Source organism: Bos mutus, chromosome 24 (genome assembly GCF_027580195.1).
Source record: "Bos mutus isolate GX-2022 chromosome 24, NWIPB_WYAK_1.1, whole genome shotgun sequence".
Taxonomy (NCBI): Eukaryota; Metazoa; Chordata; class Mammalia; order Artiodactyla; family Bovidae; genus Bos; species Bos mutus.
In genome coordinates this window covers 41184922-41207033 of record NC_091640.1, presented here as the reverse complement: position 1 = coordinate 41207033, position 22112 = coordinate 41184922, and the positions used below count along the sequence as shown (strand labels likewise).

Sequence of the window (22112 nt, the reverse complement as noted above, 5' to 3'; positions counted from 1 at the left end):
TGTCATTCATAAATACAAAATTTTATTTGCACTTCATTAGTGTAGAAGGACCACAATGCTTCTCATATCACAACACTCAAGACACGCCAAGTTATTCAAATACATAATGACTTATTTACCTTGACTAAACAAACAGTGCAGTTTAATAAAAGATATACCAAAGATAAGAGTTCACAAATTCATCATCAGACCAGGAAAAAAAAAAAAGAACACAGTCTAGGCTTAATAGGAATAAGCTTCACCGTCAAGGGGGGAGGTTTGATCATTACAAAGGTATATAGAATGTTTAGGCAAATACGTGTAGGTTCTTTGATATAGTAAAATGCATCTCTTTAAAATTCCTTTAAACAGGATTTGTGTAGGACAGCAGCGTTCTTTTAAAATCTTCTATAGTTTCAAAAACATTTCTTTTATTGAATCTTTGTAGTTCTTAAAAGCACAGAGTGCATTCATCAGGAAACCAAAGGGATTCCCAGGCCTCAGGACCAAGTCAAGTCCCACATTCTAACTAGTCATGTTCTACCATTAATGTGAATAAATAACCTTCAAGACCTTTAAGCAAGCATGGAGCTTGCTTTGTGGGAAACACTCCAATACTTCAAAGATGCTACAGCTGGGAGAAATGTAAATAAAGAAAAAGCATTCAAGGTCGCTTTTCTTCCCCCAAAGTCTTTAGTTTTACAAATTTTCTTTAAAACAGTAAGCAAAGCACCACGTTCTTTCTTCTTATCAGAGTATCCCCATCCTCATAACATAGTTAACAAGGACAACTATATTATGTGTTTCCAGAAACACTGGAACTCTCATTTCTCCTGTTCTTCGTATCAGAAGTACGACGTTCCCCAGTGTACACACACTAGGTATTGGGATGATGAATGAAATATAATAATTTGGAGGGAAATATGGCATTTATAACCCAAACTTACCCAGGACTGCATATCTGCATATTTACAAGTTAGTGTATAGCTCTGACGTGGATTACAAAGTGCGAGAGGAAACTGTCAAATGATTGTAGTGCAGAATGCGACCTTCCCCCGTCCAGGAATCGCGCCAACTTCGCCTCCAAAGCGGCGAGTCAACAGCATCGCACGTGTGGTCTGGGCGGGGGCAGCTCTGGGGGGATCTCGGGCTCGGGTTGTAACGAGAGGATGCTGTTGGACAGCTCGTTCCTGAGCATGTCCAGGGGCATCTTGGGGATAAAGGAAAAGACAAACGCATTGTAACTCAACAATGTAAAGACTCTGCAGACTATACAGTTACAGAAGACCAAAGTGTTTTTTTATAGGAAACTCGAATCATCAGAGTTCAGTTAGCCATTCAGCCAAAACCTTAGAACCAGGTTCAGGGAGCTTCAACCAATACACAAAGGCTGTGCAGCCCATCTCGCACCCTTCAGCAAAGAGAGCAGACAGACCTCATCGACATTTCCTTTCACAGCCCAGTGTGACGGAAACTTAAAAGTATCAAAAAAATGAAAAAACGGTTCTGTGTTCTCAGGGAGCATATCATTACTAAAGGAAGAAGTACCTTCTCTTGGCAGCTATACAGACAGCCATTGTACTCAACGCTTCTGAATTACATTGCATCGAGGCGATTATGTGTAATAATAATATAAAAACACTTAAAGATCTAAGGAATCTCTGGATATAAGCCCAAAGATGCTTGAACAATGTGCTGCTGTCCAATGAGGTCATCTTCCTGGTCTGGCGCCACGAAAGGGCCCACCAGACACAAGAGCCTCGATGGGAGGCAAGATCCTCAGTGTCTGCACCTAACAGGGTCCTTGTGGAAAAACTCGAGCAGGAGAGGAGTGACTGTCAAATAAACAGCCCACAGTCTCCCTTGGGCTTCCCTGGTGGCTCAGTAGTACAGAATCCGCCTGCCAATGCAGGAGACACGGGTTTGATCCCTGGGTTTGGAAGATCCTCTGGAGAAGGAAATGGCAACCCACTCCAGTATCCCATGGACAGAGGAGCCTGTGAGCTATAGTCCATGGGGTCACAAAGAGTGGGACAAGACTGAGCAACTAAAAACCAACCACAAATGGTCACACCCACTCCACCTGTGTGCGAGGCTGAGCGAGGATGGGCAACATGGCCCTGAGGATGTGGTGAGAGACTGCTGCTGTGGGGGGCTGAGTCCTTGGCACGGGTCTGCAACCCCAGGTCTCCAGCCTGACAATCCCTGGGGTTTGCTTTCTACATGAGAGGTTCCCAACCACAAACAGCAAAGGACATGACGAAGCGGTTCCAGGTAACATGCTGTCAGGACACGGATTCTTTTTTTTTTTTTACCTTTTTCAGGATGTCATCGACAAGCTTCAGGAAGATCTCGTCTACGTTGAAGTTATCCTTGGCACTCGCTTCACAGAACCGCATCCCGGCTATCTGCTGTGCAAACTGCGAGCAAGCACACATTATTGTTGTGTGCGTGTGTGCATGCGTGCACGCTGGGGGAGGAGGGGACGACACGTGCCTAGTATAAGCACAGGATCCGTAACCGGGAGGGGGAATAGCTCTCGGGCTTTGGGATTCAGACAAGGGCTGGGGCGAAAGGTCTGGAGAGTCCTGTTTATCCTCAGATGTAAAGCTCATTTACATTTGAACTTTAATGCAGGAAAGTGCAGCAATTTCCTACATGATGAGAAACCAGCAAAACACAAGCTGTGAGGCGACATCAGGACCCTCAAGTCAAATTACGTGCACAAGCGTCTAAACTGTAGCATATCTGACGTTTAAAAATGTGTCCAAAAAAATAAATGTGAGTGTCATCGATGTCCTGAGGAAGGCAGAGTTAGAATAGGAGAACGTCATGAACGCAATGACATGGGCTAAGAGAAGATCTCTCTGTATAAGACGTCAGGAGGGACAGTAAACAATGCTGTGTATTCTCATGTGTCTTTTCCCCTCCATCTGAAAAATGAATTTAAAGGAGCAGGAAGTGAACCAAAGCAAACAAAGACGAAGGATGTGACTGACTGCATTTTCAGAATTCTGAACCGTAATTTATTAGCAGGGCAAGCACACAGCGTGCTTGCTGCATCCATGGGTGTCTCCCCCCCACTGCCCACTGCCCACTCTCCTCACCTTTTCACCCTGCTGTCTGCTGATCTCTCTGTCAGTTTCACAGTCCAACTTATTTCCAACTAAGAGAAGCTCCGCGTCTTCGGAAGCGTACTGTGGGATCGCAACAAGAGAAGCTGAATCTCAAAGCCGGGCACGTCACACCCGAGGGAGACACAACCCCAGGCCACACCTCTCGTCCCTCTATCTACTTGCCCCTCTGTCCACTCGCCCCTCCTTCTCTGAGTATCTGCTCTGACCTAGAGGGCTCCTGCTGGGCACTTATGTGGTCACAGGCACGAGGAAGCACGGATGGTCTCATGACTCCTAGGAATCTACCCTGAGGAATGACTCAAAATACAGGCAAAGATTTATACTCGGTTGAAAAGAATCTAAAGATCCCACAAAGTGGGTGAAGAATGAAATAAGGTACATAAAAGAGTGAAGCCATAAAAAAACAGAAAATATGCTCTGGAAGAACATGAAGGTGACACAGGAAGCCACCCGTGATAGAATTTTTAGTGAAGTAACCATGACATGAAACGACACGGAGTCCAGACACAATCTGGGTTTTCTGGGTGACAGCTAGACTGTTTCAATTCACTTTTGTGCTTTCACTTGGTTCTCTAAAGTTTCTATACTGACAGGGTACTGTTAATTTTATGATCAGGAAAAGTTAAGCTGCATTTCTAAGTTTTAAAAAAACATGCAGGCACAGTAGACTCTCTCTCTTTAAAAAGGTCAAAGTTGTCTCAAGTAACTCCCTGAACAGGGGCATTCTCACACATGATGGGAGACGGACTTCTACACAGGGTACCCAAGTGGGCGACCTTGGCCAGGTTAACCAGGGAGCTCGGTCTCCTTGCCAGTAACGGGGTGACAGTTAACAGTGCCCCCAACGGGGTTGGTAAGGGGAAGAAACGGGAGCACGGCCGCACAGAGGGAGAGGTGAGAGCCGGGTATCAGATGGAGGAGGGCAGGTTCCCCACTGAGGTGCCCTTCACACGGAGGCCACCGCCTCCCGGTAGCTCCATCACTGGGTTCTGAGCTGGCAGCGAGGACGCCCCTGTCTGGGGTCCTCGGGAGCACACCCCATGGCCCCAGCATCCCAGAGTCCAGACCCAACCCTGGTTCTGACCATCTCTGAAACCCTGGCAACCGGGGTCTCCAACTCACTTTAAAGAGACACACATTGAAAATGTGCTTGGTAAGACCTGCAGAGGAACGTTCTCCACCATCATCTAACAGATGGTTTTAATACCATCTGTAAACGAAATCAAATTTATAATATACTAAGTGTGCTCGTTATGCAAAGGAGCTAAACCTCAAATTACTAAATGAGGGGGAAACAACTCTCAAATGTGGCCACTGTCTACACACATCTCACCCTCAACGGCTGTGTCTACAGGCGCATTTTGGCTACTCATTTCTTAGCGGGGGACCCACAGGTTCTATAAACTCAGTTTAATTCTACATAGTCAACTGTGATCCAAAGGATAAAATCTTTAGTTCAAAATGAGGGGGTGAAGGCTGTCTCTAGTTTGGTGACCAAGGCCTTGGCGTGTCCCTGGGCACAGTGGAGAAGGCAGTCCCTGGGAGGCTGTCACTCTGTGGACACACACAAAGCGAGCACTCACATGAACTTTCTGCAGAAATAATAAAACTGGCCCCGCACCTGATCCCACGGAAGCAGCCTGCCCATGTGGGATGACCGTGTGCGGGCTCTGATGTCAGACAGCCCAGGGACCAGAATACCAAGCAGGCTTTCTCATGTGCAATCTGATCCTGAAGACACTCCCTGCACATGATCCCACGGAAGCAGCCTGCCCATGTGGGATGACCGTGTGCGGGCTCTGATGTCAGACAGCCCAGGGACCAGAATACCAAGCAGGCTTTCTCATGTGCAGGCTGATCCTGAAGACACTCTAGTTCTTCTCTGCCTCACCTGTGATGCAGGACTATGCACCTACTTTGAAAGCTGTCATCTGGATTAAATGACATTCGGGACGGAAAAGCATGCTCCGTGAATGTTTCCCTTCTTCCTGTTGTCACTATTAACACCCACAGCGGAGAGTCCACCTCTGAGAGAGAAACGCCAACACCTACCTTATCGATCATCTTCATCCATTTTGGCAAATCATCGAATGTCTCCTTCTTAGTGATGTCGTAGACTAATATGATCCCCTTGGCACTTCTGTAATAAGCTGAGGTAATGCTGTTGAATCTCTCCTGACCTGCCGTGTCCCTGAGAAAGAGCAGCAAAAGTCAGTCCCCGAACAGGGCGGACAGGGAAGACTCGGCCCAGCTGTGGCAACTCCCCACAGGTCTGTGCACATTCAATATTATTGGGGGCAGCTTCTCTGAGCTAGGTGCGTCCAAACAAAATCTTAAGGAAGCCCCAATTTCTCCCACAACAAGATTCTGAAAAGTAAGTAAATGCTGTGTGTAACAGTGGAAAGGGCAACACCCCATACCTTGGTGGTTATCAATGACAAAATATACGGGTGATATTTAATTTAAACAACTTAAGCCTGGCAATCTCTATTAACCAACCTCAATGGTGAGTATCTTATCTGATTTTGCTTAGAAGACGACCAACAGTCCCCACTAATGAAAAAGGCTGTAGTCTTGTCATTTTCTTAGTCCTTCAAACAGGTAAAGGAGGAAAAGGACCCCACAACTTTGCAAACACGGTCAAGTTGACTACTCTCCAACTGTGACCTTGAAATCTAGAGCTTTATCTCTTCTCCAGGAAAAGCTGATGTTTCCACAGGAAGACATACATGTATTAACAGTGCACACAAGCTGGCCAAGACCCACTTTCTCCACCTAAGAAGCTGAGAAAGTGCGTGAGAACTATCACAAATTTACAAATGAGGCTCAAGAGAGCAGGCCTTCTGACCAGCAAAATGATTTCTTTTAAGCCGATCTGTAATTTAGCTTTTACCGAAGAAGCGTAACTCTCAGCACACTCTGGGAGCCCCGTGACACAGGTGGCTTGTGGTGGAGAAAGCGAGGGGCAGTGGGGTACACAGAAAACGAGGTTCTTCCTTGCAAGATGCTCAGACTCTCACAGGACAGTGCCTAAGCTTCCAAAAGGGGGAGACACTGAAACCTCTTCCAAGTGCATTGGATGGGGTGAACTTTGTGGGGCCGTGTCCCTAACACACTTTTGGCAAAGGTGTGGTAGTTTACGCCTTTGTTCCAGACTAGACTCGCCACCAAATTAGCTCCCCTTAGGGATGTGTCATCATGCCAAACAATGAAGCCTGTTGGCAAATTCATTTTCACATAAAGCAATGCTGCCACTTTGCCCAGGGGATGTAAGGCTCCCCTGTGCTCTTTCTTAGCTGGAAGGCCCAGGGGCTTAGGCTGGTCTGTTTTGTCCACAAGGGCCCAGGGGCCTGGCCTACCACAGGCCCTCCATCTGTATGTGCAAAACAAAAGGCTAGTGGGCAAAATGCAGAAAGTGGATGCCAATTCAAGGCAAAATAAACTTTATTTTTTGACTCAAGACTGCCCCCAAATTGGATTCCTGAAGAATTCAGAATTAAATAAAACCAACTTGCAGACACTAAAAGGCACCTTCCAATCAGGTGAGAAAGAACTGACTCAGATACCGTTTCATTCACAGGAGGAATCAGTGAACAAAATTATTCCCGGGACCCTAGGCATTTAGGGGCGTAATTAATACTTTAAAAAAAAAGTATTTTCCTGACTGTGGTTTCTCTTCCCATCACAGTGCTGGCTTGTTCAACTTAGGATTTGATAAAACAGCTCTCACTTACTTCTTTAAAAAGCAAAAATAACACATGTTTTTCTACTCTGAAGTCTGTGGTTAGCACATTATAGCTGCACCACAAATTTGAACAGCAACTGGGTTAAGGTCTTCACTGAGCATTTTGGGAATTACGTGCTCTCCTGAGTCTTTATGATAAGCAGTTTTATGGTGGCTTTTAGCGTAAAACAATTTCACATTCGTTTCTCTAAACATTCACTCAGTTAGGATTCAGAAATCAGGGGCTGAAGAACAGAGACATCAGACATAATACAAGCTTTTGGAAAATCATTTTGAGGCTGCTGTGGTAAGAACACTTAACATGAGGTCTGACCTCGGAAGCAGGAACAACACAGCACCACTACTTACAAGCATGACGCACAGCACACCCGGGAGAGGCTTTAATAAAACCCAACAATCAGAATCAGGATAGTAATAGGCATTTCTGATATTAAGATTCCGTGGAAAAGCAAACGGCAGCCCACTCCAGTATTCTTACCTGGGAAGTCCCATGGACAGAGAAGCCTGGAGGGCTATAGTCCAGGGGGTTGCAAAGAGTCGGACACAACTGAAGCGACTCAATAACAACAAACGGTTAGCGTTCAAGACACCAGCGAGGAAACATCAAGGCCAGTCCCTAAACTCCATCTCTCTGTGACCAGTTCTTGACTGTGTGAGGCAGAAAAGCATCTCCACTGAAGAGAATAATCCACATTTCCAAAACATCTAGGTTGCCAAGGCTATGCCTCTCCAAGGCTCCTTTGATCATTTCCCCACTGAATTATCTGCTCTCACAGATGGTCAGAGAACAAGGTAAATAGAATCCGATTCAGTTCAACAAGTATTTATTAGATTCCTACTCTGAGCCAGGACCACAAAAATTTCACCCCAGTCTCCACGTCTCACACAGCTGGACAGTAATACAATAACAATGCCCCGATCGGGCTTTTATCTATCCAACAAGATGTAGAATCCTCATATTCCCACCTTTTATCTAAATGAATCTTAATTTCCACTGTAATGACCGAGAGCTGACTTCTAGAGATTTGCAGTACATCAGCCAAATCATCATTTATTGTGGGTGGAATATGATATTATTATTATGTCTCTCTCTGCTTTGGGGGCAAATTGAAAACTTCCTGCCATCCTTTCCCCCCAGTTTGGTACTACAACCATGCTTTGAGAAACCATCATTTTTCTGTATTTAATGTATCTGGTGAAATGACACAATTCTTAATTTGCAGAAATCAACGTCAGTGTATGAAAGTTCCACCTCTTCAAGCAGAGAATGAAAGGAAACAAGCTTGATGTCGACACAGGGACTCTAGTGGAAACCAAATTCACCAACAGTGAGCACTGGACCGAACAAGAGACCTTCATGTGGAGCATCTTTTTGAGGGGGGTGGGGCATGCCATGCAACATGCAGGATCTTAGCTCCCCAACCAGGGATCAAACCCACACCCCCTGCACAGGATGCTCTGTATGGGGGACTTCCACTGGACTGCCATGGAAGCCCCTCATACAGAGCATCTTAATTATGTGTTTGCCTTAAGGCAGGAAGCCAGTTTCTCAGCTTTAAGTCTATCTCAACACAACAGCTGGAAGCCTCTGTGCGTGATTTCCAGGATATGTGCTGCTGCTGCTGCTGTGAGGTCATTCAACTGTGTCTGATTCTTTGTGACCCCATGGACTATAGCCTGCCAGGCTCCTTGTCCATGGGATTTCCCAGGCAAGGATACTGGAGTGGATTGCCATTTCCTTCTTTCCTTCTGCAGGGGATCTTTCTGACCCAGGGATCAAACCCACAACCCAGGGATCGAATCCATGTCTCCCGCACTGGCAGGCGGATTCTTTACCACTGAGTCACCATGTGGATATAAATTCATGAATCTACATTCGGGTTGACATCTTATTTTAGCTATACTTACACCAAGTTCTATATACACACACGTAGACACACTTTAAGCAGAGATGGGAAAATGGTTCTTTTCCTAACCAAAGATGATCAAGGAACATCCCAAAGATATGAAATACAAAAACACAAAACAAAAAAACAACCCCCGTCACCCCCAATCCTTCAAGCGGGTGAAACAGTCAGCGATGACCCATGGGGACGTTACCTGACACGGCCGGCGGGCGCCCCGCACGGGGGCGCGGGTGGGGATGAGACATGGCACTAACACGGAAGCGCTAGGTGACGATGGAGCCGCCGGTGCGGCAGCAATGAACGCGATGGAAGCGACACACACACGGCGGACAGACAGAGCTGAGGTCGACCTGCGAGAGGAGTTAGTGGCTGAGACGCTTCGGCGTGACTGTGTTAGCGACAAGGGCAACGTGGACACGCGGCGGGGGCTCCCACAGTCCCTCCTCCAGAGGGGCTCCTCCCGGGTCCCCAAGGAAGGTGGCTGAGTGGCCCCCACACGGCTGGGTTAGTCTCTCACACGCTCCTGGGGTGCGGGGAGGGGGCTCTGGGCTCCCCGCATGGGGCACAGAGGGGGCTCAGGGCACGAGCGTGCCACCGAGGACACGCCCGAGGGGGCCTTGCCCAAGATGCGCAGCTCCGGGGAGGGAGCACGCTGGCCTTTCTCTGGACGCTTGCAGAGTAAGTAACTCTGAAAACGTGTAGACGAGCACTGGAGCGACTGTCTCAGTGATGACGGTTTGTCGGATGACATCAAACTAGGGACTAAAGGCTCCAAGCCAGTCACCATGGAAGTATAACACGACCATGTATCTCCACCCCCGTGGCAAGCGGGGCTGAGCTACAGGGGCTCTTTCCTGAATGCTCTCTAGAAGGAAGCTCCGTTCATTTCACCTGAACGAGAGCGGAGGAGAGGAGACGCAGGAGAGACAGACCCGCTCCGACGGTTAATTGTATTAGACGAGCGTGTGGACTGCTGAACACACACGGTGATAACTGGGTGTAGGGCCCCACTTACCAGATCTGTAGCCTAATTTTCTTTCCTCTTAGCTCTACGGTTTTGATCTTAAAGTCAACACCTGTAAATAAAACGGACGAAGATGAAGCAAAAACAAGGCAATCTGTCAGAAGAGCAGTACTATTTGTATGCCATTGCTGGAAAAACCAAAAAACTGACCACACTGAATCCCAAAAGGAGAGAGAAGAAATCCGCAGGTCCCCGAGACGACCACCACTCTGTGCTTCTCCACACAACGAGCAGCGTATGTTAGGTTCTACCCGGAACTGGAGATGAAGCACTTGCTATTCATAATAGAGTTTACTACTACTAGAGACGCAGCTTACAATCCACTTAAAAATCACAATGAATCATTACACAAACAATGGCTTTATACACATGCTATCTTGGGGGAAATTCTTACGTGGAGCACTCAATCTTGATTTCAAACAGCCATAGTCTGAATTAAGAAATTATCGTAATAAATTCTTTAGCATTCACAAAAGTGACTTTATTATATTGCCAGTAGTATGGAAGAGGAATTCTTTTTGAAAAATTTTACTCATACAAATTAATTTCATTTTTTAAATTACTTTAATAGTAGCAAGCAAACCATGACAAATCCCCATCCATCTCTAGTTCAGCCTTCAAGGCTTCAGATAATTTTTTAAAGCAAAGTTTCACCTGTGGATATTTCCTTATCTATTTGTCAGTTACAGAAAACTTCAATACTTTTTTAATACAAATGTCACAATATTTGTGAAAAAATATAAAACAGTATTTTTTACACAATTCTCACAACTAAGAAAAAAAATAACCAGCTAAAAAAAATAATACCAGCTAAACGTGGGAAGTGGAAACCTAATCTCTATGGGAACAATTAATATTTTCTGGCTGCTTTATGGATCCAGGGTCCCGATGCTGCGAGGTGGAGGATGGAGGGGCACGACATAGCTCTTCAAAGTCAGATGATGTTCCTGAGGTGACGGGCAAGGCGTGTGACTGACGTTTATAATTAGCAACATGCTGCAGACATCAATGCAACCAGAAGATGTGTTTACAAGCCTGGGTGGGACTGAGGTCTGCACAACAGAGAAACGTGGCAGGAATATACAAGTCACGGCTGGAGAAGAGGCCACAGCACCTGCTTCTTACTCTCTCCCCCAGCCCTGATCTCAAAGCTCATGCACATGTTGGGGAAGCCAATTTCACTTTCAGTTCTGGAACAGCTTTGCTTTTCCGAGTCAGATGACTCTCAGACAGCCTTGGAACAGGAAGCATGTCTGTACACGACCAACATCCTCAAGCAGAGACCAAGCGGAATCCTTTGTGATTCAATCACAGGGAAGGGCAGAGCCTAACACGATACTCTTCGAGGCACAGAAACCAGCCTGCACCTATGTGCTATGCTCTGATTTTGAAAAGGCACAACTCAGACAAAACCCCTTCTTCCTGCTATCAGCGTAAAGCTAGGGCCTCACCACGTGATTTACAAATCTAACTCACACTGCACCACGGCCACTCTTGTGGTTCACTTTTGTTTCTAGTCTGTTTTTTTAGTTTCACTTAAGGGAGCTACCACTTTCGTTAGGACTTGTTCCAGCGGCTGCCACATCTTACTGAAAAGAACTAGCAGATACTTCTCTTGTGAGCTCTGCTTCAAGTTAACTACAAGAATCTCTAGAAACAGCACAAATAACTTTTGTTTTGATTAGGCTGTTTTCTCTGCTAAGAATCGCTATCAGTCTGATCATGTCAAGTCTTTTTTCTTCAACCAACTTAAACAACTTCCTGACTTTAGCATTCCTGCACTACAGCTATTTTGTAATCACAAAGTTTAATGAATAAAGACAAAGGAAAGGGTATTAATAGTCAAAAGTATGAATAAGTGGTAATGTTATCGTGTGATTATAAATACACTGTTAAACAAAGATGAACGAACAGCAAACAGGATGAAGAACGTGTTTAGCCCAAACTACTTAGTTTTACTGAATAGGTTAAAGACATCAACAACAAGAGAAAAATATCCAGTGGCTAAATCTAAAATTCCACAAAAGGAAACAGCTCATTAAAACAGTGCTTGCTCTTAAACGAAATCTCTTTTACCATATAGTAAGAGCCACTAGGTTAGCTGGTGATGGCTGGAAACTTACTCCAACCTATGGCTTGGAAACAAATCCTAACATCAAAGTATACAATTACACATTTTTAAAAAGCTTTTTTACATCAGGTAAAAAGTATCTCTTAGTGTCCATTGTTAACATTTGCAGGTCACAGAAATTATAATGATCCTGAATAAAAGGTAGCAAGTCACCAACCCCCTCAAGGAGCGGATTAGTTTCGGGAAAAGTCAGCACAGAGTCTCCTGACTGAGCAGGGGGGGCCCAGGATCAATGTTTATAAACAGATAAGGGACAAAAAAAGTGGTAGCTCTTATTGAAAACCCATTTCCTACAGTGTCCTGACCATCCTGGGAAGCAAGCAGCTAGTACTAGTCGGGTGGTGGAGACAGTCCCGCCTGAAGACCTGAGGCATCCAGACCTAAACCGACAGGTACCTGGTCAAACGCCCTCTCTGCTCTCCTCTCCTGGAGAACCTCCCCATGTGCCCAAAAGCCTTTTCAGGTCCAGGGGTTCCCTTCTGTGCCTCCTGACGGCTCACCTTCCCCCTCCCTCCAGCCCTGCCCGTCCAGCCCTGACCCGTGGCTCCGCTGGTCTCCCCCAGGTGACAGGAACAGGTGCCTTCTCAGGACAGTCACCTCTGGCCTCCGGAGCCAAGAAGGCTGCCTGGCACAGGGCAGCGGTCCAGTAAATCTGATGGAGACCGGCCCCTCTTCTCCATCAAACGCTGGGTGTGTACGGAGAAAGGGCGACTAAAGAGGAGGAAATTGGAGGTAACTCAGGACTGATGAGGAAACAAGCACACACATATTTAAATCGTAGGAAGGAAGTACAGGTGCTCTGTCGTGAGCCCATCTGGCTGGCAGAGCAGCAGGATTCAGGGTGCCTGGAACACATGCATCACCCTGGAACCCGAGCATTTAATTTCTCCTACAATCCCAGCTTGCGGTTGTTGAGTCCCTAAGTTGTGTCTGACTCTTTTGCAATCCCATGGACTGTAGCCCACCAGGCTCTTCTGTCCATGGGATTTCCCAGGCGAGAATACCGGAATGGGTTGCCAGTTCCTCCTCAAGGGGATCTTCCTGACCCAGGGATTGAACCCATGTCTCCTGAATCAGCAGGTGGATTCTTTACCACTGAGCCACCAGGGGAGCCCTTACAACCCGTTACTGGTGAACCATCCTTAGAGGAGGGTCAGTCTTCACATGCCCAGGTCCTCTCCATTACACACGCCACTCCCGTCCCCCAGGGGATTATTACAGTAACCGTTCACTCAGTCACTGAGACTGGAAGTGATCCACTAAGGGAACGTCCTGCTGGGTGACAGGGGTCTAAGTCTTCTTAAACATATTTCCATCAGGAAGGACACAGGTCACAGGCTGTAATCCCTCTGTTGTATAGACACAACTATTCAAGTCTTTCTTGATCTTAATTCCCTTTAATAATGATAACAGTGTCTATCAGATGCCCTGAGCCTGACGTGCAACATGAGGGCTCCTTCAGGAGCCCAGCAAGCTGGGTGCTACCCTCACAGAACAGAGGAGAGACCAAGGTCAGATCACTTCTGCTAGCTGAGCGGCAGAACCTGGGTTCAAATTGATTAACACTGTTCACAACCAAAGGCTGTTATAAAAGTCAAGCATGTGGAAACAGGGAAAAGTGTGAAACCTTCTGCAAGTGGCCCAGGGTCACCATAACCAAGCTCTTCAAGAACAGAGCTTCACCTGGTCCTGTCACCGCTGTACTCATGTTTCATAAATCTCAGCAAGAGAATAAAGAAGTGTCATCCTCAGTGCTGATAAGATTTCGAGGCTCCCTGGCAGGCAAAACATAACCAAAAGAACATTACCATGTTACTTTTTGCTGAGGAATAAAAAGTCAGAGGATGAGATGGCTGGATGGCATTACCGACTCGATGGACGTGAGTCTGAGTGAACTCCGGGAGTTGGTGAGGGACAGGGAGGCCTGGCGTGCTTCGATTCATGGGGTCACAAAGAGTCGGACACGACTGAGCGACTGAACCGAACTGAACCGAACTAGTCATAAAAATGAAAATAGCAAAAATAAACAGAAGTTTCTTTCTTCACATCCCCTTCCAGCACAAACTTTAATAAAAGCAGAACTGACCAGTGGCCCATGCCTGGGATAGAGCTGAGTATTCGTCCCCCAGCACCACCCCGCCCCCCACAACAAGGACTTGGAGTTGGTGTGAGAGTATGATTTTAGTTGACTTCAGTTCAGATACTGCAGTCCATGGGGTTCCAAAAGAGTCGGACGCCACTCAGCAAAGAACCAACAACAAAACAGGTTCTGGAGGCTGTAGGATTTCACACTTTGAAGTCAAGTCTCAGTTCAAGCAGTGGTGACAATTATTAACTGTTGCTGCCGATTTATAAGAACTATCTTGAGATCACAGGCTGGCCTTTCTCCCAAGGACATATATCTTTCACAGTGTCACCCCATCCTGGATGTAATCTTTCCCCTGATGGAGGCTTCCCTGCATTTCCACTGAGTTGACAGTGAGAAAGTAAACTAAGAAATGTGCCAAGATCACGGTCACCCAGATGGAGGAACATTTACTATCAGAAAGTGGTCTCTTGACCATGAGGCCAGCCTTCCACCTGACCACTGTCTTTTGGGGGAGAGCACAGACGCATTCCCCCAGCAGCGCACCCTACAAAGGGCAGGCAAGGCAGACCATCCTCCTGCATTGCCCCGGAGGGGCCCCAAACCACAGTTTAATACCATGGGGCTTCTGCTACTTAAGCCGAGCTATGAGAACTCAACGGACCGTAGTAATGTAACTGTAAAATACTTGGATTGCCTCAGAAGCAGGTGCTACTAGAACAGTTTAAATGATTGCATGTCATTAAACAATGCTTGCAGGCCTGAGGATATCAGCGTCTGCCCTGAGTCTAACAAGACCTGCCTCCCCAGTCCAGACTGGGCGGTCTGTATCCCTGCAAACAAAGACCATCTGCGTCCCTCACCTGCATACACACAGGAGATGGCCCTGCACCCGGCTGGAACAGACATGCCGCACACGAACTTCACAGGCGAGGCGGGGGGGTGGAGGGGGGGAGCCGAGGTCACGGAGCACGTGGGGCGTCTCCACCACTTGCCTCCCCTTCTGCAGGGACCAGCCAGGCAGGCAGGTGGGCTTCCAGCCCCACGAACGGCCAGTGGGATGGAGTCTCACACAAATACACACCGCCCCTCAGAAAACACTTGCTGAATGGTGTACAAAGCTATGTTTTCTTTGCAGATTCAAACAAATGCTTAATTAGAACGCTGCTCCTGGCACGTGAGGCTGGAGAAAGCTCTGGCCCTACCAGCAGTCTAAGGAACTCAGGCTGCCTTCTGAAGGCCGTCCCTGCACCCCCACAGCTGTAGGGGAGGCAGACTTGAAGGTTCTGGGTCCCTCTCATCCTACAGAGGCAGACCTTTCTTCTCCAGGAGGAGCTCCATGGTGAAATAAAGGCCAAATGCACGTAAGCCAGGTCTTTAAATAGATTTTTATCAGCCCCAACAACCTGATCGCCAACTTTCCACACTTTCTGGGAAAGACAGCTACTTTATTCCACAAATGCGTTCTGCATAAGTCTATCAGCGTGCTCTGAGTTCATTAAATAAGCCAAACCGCACAACACACAGCACAGGCTGGCATAAAAACTGGCGCTCCTCGCCCACTCCCGTCTCCCTGAGTCATCCTGTTACATCAGCCCGGCAGGGGAGGGGCTGACGCTGGAAGGTCTGGGCTTTGGAGTGGGAATTCGGGACAATTCTCCCTAATTCCCTTGTAAGTGAAATAGTCGAGCAGCTCAGCCATTGCTTCAAAGACTGCCCAGGATCACAGAAGAGCAACACAAAACGCACAGCTCAGAATTTTAATCCAGTATGAAATGTTCATTCTGGGTTTCGAACAAAAATCTCTGACCTAAATTTCCAGAATAAAGTACAAGCGATTTCCCTTGCCAGTGGTTCCACTCACCGCGTGTAGGCAAAGCAGAGTAGACCCTAATGGTGGGATCTCCTGCCTCCTGCCCGCTAACGTTCAAGGTCAACCCACAGACAGCCACTCCTGCATGGGATTTACAGCCACCTGCACCTCGGACCCGTTGGTTCTGTTTCTGGCTCTACTACTACGGGGCCGGATGACTCAGTCACCTGCACCACCAGGCTTCCCTGCCTTGGGAAGAGTGAACACAGGGCCTGAAGGGATGGGCTAGAGAACTGAGACCCCGGCACGTGACTGAGTACAAACAGGGCTCCACCGAGCACTCTCATCAGGGCCAGGCTGTGAGGTTAAGTTATTGCTGCAAAACGAGAAAAACGTTGACAGGGTCATGAGGACCTCAAACTGAGTTCAAAGAACTTTTAAATTCTGATATTCTGATATTTTAAATTCTTTCCTATTTTGGGGGTCTACCTCATGTTATCTTTGTTTGTTGTTTTTTGAAAAGTTGGTGACAGTGGATTGTTAAAAAAATGTCCTTACGTGGCAAAATAATAAAAGAATTGGCAATCCTCTGTTGGCCTCTGGCATTCTGGAAGAAACTTCACTGTTCAGGAAACTGATACTCTGGTCCAAATGGTCTTACCCCTCCTTTTCCTGTATTTAAATGTATTTTAGTAAATATTTTAAAAGTTTCAGATAGTTGGATGATTAAATATTTAGAAATGAACCTTTTAAACCTTTTCCTCCCAGAGGAAAGTGACAAATAATGGGGGCACAGTTACAGAGAATCAGTTTCAGTGCTACCATTGATGGCATCACTCTCCACCCTCACAGGGCTGTCGTGGGGCCAAATTAGATAAGCAGGAAAGAGTTTCATCCATATTTTCAGAGTAAAGTGAACTTAAATCCCAAAGTAAGCTAAGGAACAGACAGACAGAAGGAACTCACTTGCAGCCCTGGCCCTGACCACTCACTCACCGCTGGGCCACTGTGGGCGAGCTGTCTACCCTTTGGGACTCTGCTTCCTCATCTATAAAATGGGGAAACTTTCAGGATTGTTGTGAGGTTTAGAAAGAGTGTATTTTTGCTAGTACAAAGTATGTGCTCAAGAAACTGTAGCTGCCACTAACAGAATGTAACTGTTTACACACAAAGACAAAATAAATTACTTATCCAAAGTCACAGACTAGTTCATGGAAAAGCTTAAATCAAGAGCCTAGGTTTTTTAGAGTGCTTTTCTAGAAATGTAAGTTGCTGGGAGTGGGGTAAGGGGTGCTGCCTGGTAAAAACATTTTGATCCAAACAAAATTAACAGCGAGCTTCCAATAGTTATATAAGAAACACAGGTCGACATGGTATTTAGAGAGTTGTGAATTTCTACAGCCAACCAGTTTTTTTTTTTTCTCCTGTTTCTCAAACTTCGAAAAGCTTTATCTGACAAACCATGCTAGCCACATCAGACTAACTCAATTCCATGAATATGAAATCCCATTTGAAAGTACTATTGCACCTGGACAATTTTCACTAAATAGGTCAATTATTAAAAGTCTTTTCAGTTTCATACCCTGGTGAGTTCTGTGTGTCTTTTAAACCAAAACAACTTCTGGTTTGATCAGTAATACGACAACAACAAAACCAACATTTTGTTCAGTTGTAATTTGATAAAATAGGCTTATTATCTCAAATCCCTCAGGGTTTCTGCTATGCTTCTTTACAGAAAGTCCGGTGAGCCTGCCTGGCTTTATCAAATGCTCACTGGAGGGGCTACTTCCAGTCTGAGGTCGGCTGGGGGCATCACCTGAGTGACCCTCCTGGGTCAGCAGCACCTGCACAAGGCGGGTGGTCTTTTCCAGACTCTGCAGCTGGACAGGGTGAGGCCGGCGGAACAGGATCTGTGCGGAGTCTGTGGAGATGAGACTCAACAGTGCGCCCAGAAGGACCCTGTGAGCCACCTGCTCAGGTGGGGGCATTCAGGTGAGGCAACGTCAGCTACACCTCACCCAGTGCCGCACGTTCACTTGCTTTTCTAAGGAACTCAAGGAATGAACTTATCTCTACAACATTCCAGCGTGGAGGAAGGCCTTGACCAGCCCCCACTCCACCCAGACTAGGGGGCTTTCCCTGCGCTCCCCAGATGGTCTGCACACATCTCCACGTTGCCCTAGTCGCCCTTGGGCATCCCCAGGACCCCTCTTCCCCACCCCTCAATCTGGACAGAGACTGTCCTCCTCACCACTGAGGCCCCCATGGGTAGCACAGCGCCCGCGCACAGTAGGTGCTCGATAAGTGATCTGATCCGTGGGAGGGAAAAGCGACTCAGAGGCAGAGATAGAAGGGGGTTTAGTTGACTTTCTCAAAGCGTTCTCACAGTCTGGGTCAGACCAGAAGTTATCATCCTTTTCTGAACTTCCCACAAATAAACACTTATCAAGCCAAGGACTATAGGCTCTGTATGGAGGAAACAAAAACAAGTGAGATAAAGTCAAAGGGCACAAGGGACCCCAGCGGCAGGAGTGTGGGGAGGCGTGTATACATGTGCATTTATGTTTGTTTGTTAAGGGGACAAAGAAACTGACTGCCTGGGCCCCTCCTAATTCCCAAGTGCCCGAAGAAACTGCCTCCCTGCCAGGGCCGTACCCAGGGCACTTTATGGCTCCAGCTGATACAGAAGGCCCACCCTCCATGCTTCATGGCAGCCCAGGACTTAAAGCATTCACCCAAAGTCCCCTAATGATGTGGGGGTGCTGCTGCACATGGCCCCAGCTTAGGAAACCCCTCCCCACCTCCCCTCTGCCCTGCTTTACAGCACATCTTCACCCTCCGTCTCACTCTCCATCCACCAAACCCTATTATCCACCCAGAAGGCCTGTGCTGGTTTCCTCTACATCACATAGTACAACTGTGTTATTCTTCATTTTTGTATATTTTTAAGTATTGAGCCATAAAAGATGGATAATTCTGAATTACTTTTAGTTCTATTTTACTTATGCCAGGTACTAAAATTAACAGCACAAACCCTCTTTTGATGGTTGAATAACTTCACGTACTTTATATGATCCAAAAGTGGATATTTGAAACAGGTCTAAGCTACACTACTGAACTTTAATCTCATGGTTTCAAGGCCAAGACCTTAACAACAAACGGTACAGAAGGCACAAATACATCCAAAATGGTCTATTATTAAAAAGTATGAAAGGAAACAAGTTCTCACAAACAAAATGACAACATGAGAAGCGTAAGATTAATCTTTCAATAAGCCATTTCAAATGGAGGGGTCTTCTGTAACAGGACAACAAGGCCAATTAATCTCCAAATTGTATCACCTTGGAACTATCTAAATACACAAGTGGTGTGTGGAATGAATGTTTCAGTTCTGAATTTCATGTTTATATACTATGTATTATTTCTTGGACCTCCCCGAGGGGAATCCTCCCCCCCACCTACCCATTACTGAAGGTGACTGATCTTCCCCTCAAACAACTATCTCATCTGCGCGGTTCCCCTATCTTTGACAGCTTTTAAGGGGTTTTCCAGAGAAACTACTGTTACACAGTGCCCAGACAGACCTCAAAGCCAAGGCCTATACATGTGACTCCATCAGAAAACTTCCCTGCAGTTTCAATTTTACATTTTGAGGACAGGCCACTTCCAGGCCCAGGGGGTTCCTGTAGTTACCTGGCTGCCCCCTTCACCCACCTGGCAGTGCGGGGGGCGGGGCAGGGGGGTTGCCCTTCCCACTTGCGGGTCCCCTAGGTTATTTGAAGTCACAGAAAAACACAGCTGAAGTCCTTCTGCCCACATTTATAGTTAAAAGACGAAACTTCTTAGTCTTACTCCGAATATTAACCACAGACTCTCCTCCACAAGGGATTTAAAATTCCCATTATTTCAGCACAACATAAAATTGAGTTCAAAATTAGAAAAACAAGTCGCGCGGACAGTGGAAAGGCCCCTCCTCCTAGGAAGGCAAAACTAAGGCATCAAAATTCTCCAGAGGGGACCACTCCGGCCATCCAGCCAGGGCACAAGCTCGTGTCCACCACGCTGCCCGCCTGCCCCCGCTCCTCTTCCTGATGAGTTGGGCGGGGGGGTGGGGGGGGGTGCTCCCGTGGAGAGATGCTCACACCGTCCCCGGCCGGACGGGCCCCGTGCATCCCCAGCCTCGAGACGGCCAGGGCGGGGGCTCCGTCGGTCCGGGGATGCAGGGGCCCCCCGGGGCCGCCCCCGGCCCGCCTTACCCACGGTGGACTTGCAGGCCTCGCAGAAAGTGTCGTCGGTGAAGCGCTCCATCAGGCTGGTCTTGCCCACGCCGCGGGAGCCGATGATGATGACCTGCAGCTTGAAGTCGGCCGGCCTGGGGGGCTGCTTGCGCCGGCGGGCCTGGCCGCCCGACAGCGCCGGGGAGCCCGCGCCCAACCCGCCGCCGCCCGCGGGCCGCCTGTGCAGCGCGGCGCCCGGATCCATGCACGCATGCGGCCCCCCGAGCCCCCGCGCCCCCTCGGCCTCCGCCAAGCGCCGCGGCTCAGCCCCGGGCTGGGCGAGCGCGCGCTCGAGCGGCCCCAGCGGGCCGTGGGCTCCGCGCTGCAGCTGCGCCGCCGGCCGGCCCCCAGCGTCCGCCCCGCCGCCGCCGCCCCTACCGCTGCCGCCGCCGCCGCCGCCGGGGAGGAGGAAGGGAAGCAGCTACTCCGCAGCAGCGGCAGCAGCATCCCGGGCGAGGCGGCGCGACGGCGCAGGCGCAGGTGGGCGGGCGGCGGGGCGGGGCGGAGACCCCCGCGCGCGCCCCCTGCCGGTCGGAGGACCGCCCGCGCGCGCCTCCCGCTGCCTGCTCGCGCTCCCTGCTTGGCCTCCGCTGCTTTCTGGCCCCCTTGCCTTTCTTTCTGCGACTTTCACCTTCTGCTTCCCCTCCATCCGCATCCCCTCTTTTCCTTCTTCCCTCCTCCTGTCTCTGCTGTCATTGAGCGCAGCCCACAAACACTAGGCCTGTGCGATAGCCGTCTCCCCCAAACCTGTTGCATGCACTCTGAGATAGTCCCCCTCCCCACCCTGCCCCACATCACCGCTGCAAACTCGCACTGACCGTCCCCGACCGGCCCCCGCGTCGACCCCCGCCCCCTGGGGGGTGTCCCCTGCACCCCCGCCCCGGCTCAGGCCCGGACCCACCCACCCCTCTTGGAAGGCAGACTGACCACGTCTGATATTTTCCATAGGAAACTCGCCAAAATCAGTTATTTTTAGTCCTGATTTCTGCCTAATGCAAAGTGCATACGTTTTCAGTCCGTTTAACTCGTAAATAAAATAAATAGGCTACTCCTTTGGGGAAGCCCGTGAGTTCAAACAGTAGTAAGGAACTCCAAGACTGACACTCCAGAAGTTTAGGGACTCTGAGCTCGGGCTGTGTGTTTGGCCACTTCTGTTTGGAAGGATTTAAGGATTCAGAAAATCACTGCTCTGATCCCTCGCCAGGGATCTGTTTAGCAAATTCCTCGGCGTGAACTTGAGCACCTCAGAACACAGGGTTCTAAACATGATAGGAGCTGGCACATTCGCCCAGCATGATCGTGTAACTCACCAAATTTCAGCTTTATTTAGAACTAGGTTTAGTACCAGCTTAGTCCATGTGGGTATTACTCTACTAACCTGATTTGTGAAAGTGCAGCATTGCCCACAGGGTAAACTGGAAGCTCACACGTATGAGAGAATTCTTAGCTCTCCAAAAGCAATCACAATAGAAGTCTTTTCGGTATTCTTGCCACGATAATCCCATGGACAGAGGAGCCTGACAGGCCACAGTCCATGGGGTCACAAAGAGTCTGACAGGCTGAGCAAACTAACATACTTTCACTTAGGATGTTTAAAATATGACCAGATCTGTTATTTTAAGCATGGCTCCATCACCTAACAGTCAATGAGCCTTTCTGAGCTGTAGATTTCTCTCCCCTTCTATAGGAATGAGAGTGACTCCTCTTAGTATTCAGCCTTGTCAGGAAAACACCTGCTGACAACCTATGCAGCGTTTGTTACAAACAGTAACTTACTCCACTAATGTAAGGAATTAAAGAACCTGGTTTACTCAAGGCTTTCTAGAGATATTTCAGTTTTGCAAAGCAAGACACATCTGCAGAGGTAATCTCAAGATTTTTACTTTGGTCTATCCTGATTTGTAGCACTTCCTGTCCCAATAGGCAACATTTTGTGGTGTGGGTTGTATAGCCAAAGACCCTCTTGCCTGTAATATAGTATCTTCCTCACGAAGCAACTCTGTAATATGTCCT

General features: G+C 48.0%; 1 protein-coding gene across 1 annotated transcript; it reads right to left on the bottom strand.

Annotated features, from left to right (window-relative positions):
• RAB12 (RAB12, member RAS oncogene family) lies at positions 1-20561 on the bottom strand. Its single transcript, XM_070361979.1, is given in 7 exon segments — positions 1-1189; positions 2295-2399; positions 3087-3176; positions 5169-5307; positions 9784-9844; positions 20079-20496; positions 20499-20561. Coding segments are annotated over 7 exon segments (975 nt in total). The 5' UTR covers positions 20547-20561; the 3' UTR covers positions 1-1075.
• Between the last annotated feature and the right edge of the window lie 1551 nt (positions 20562-22112).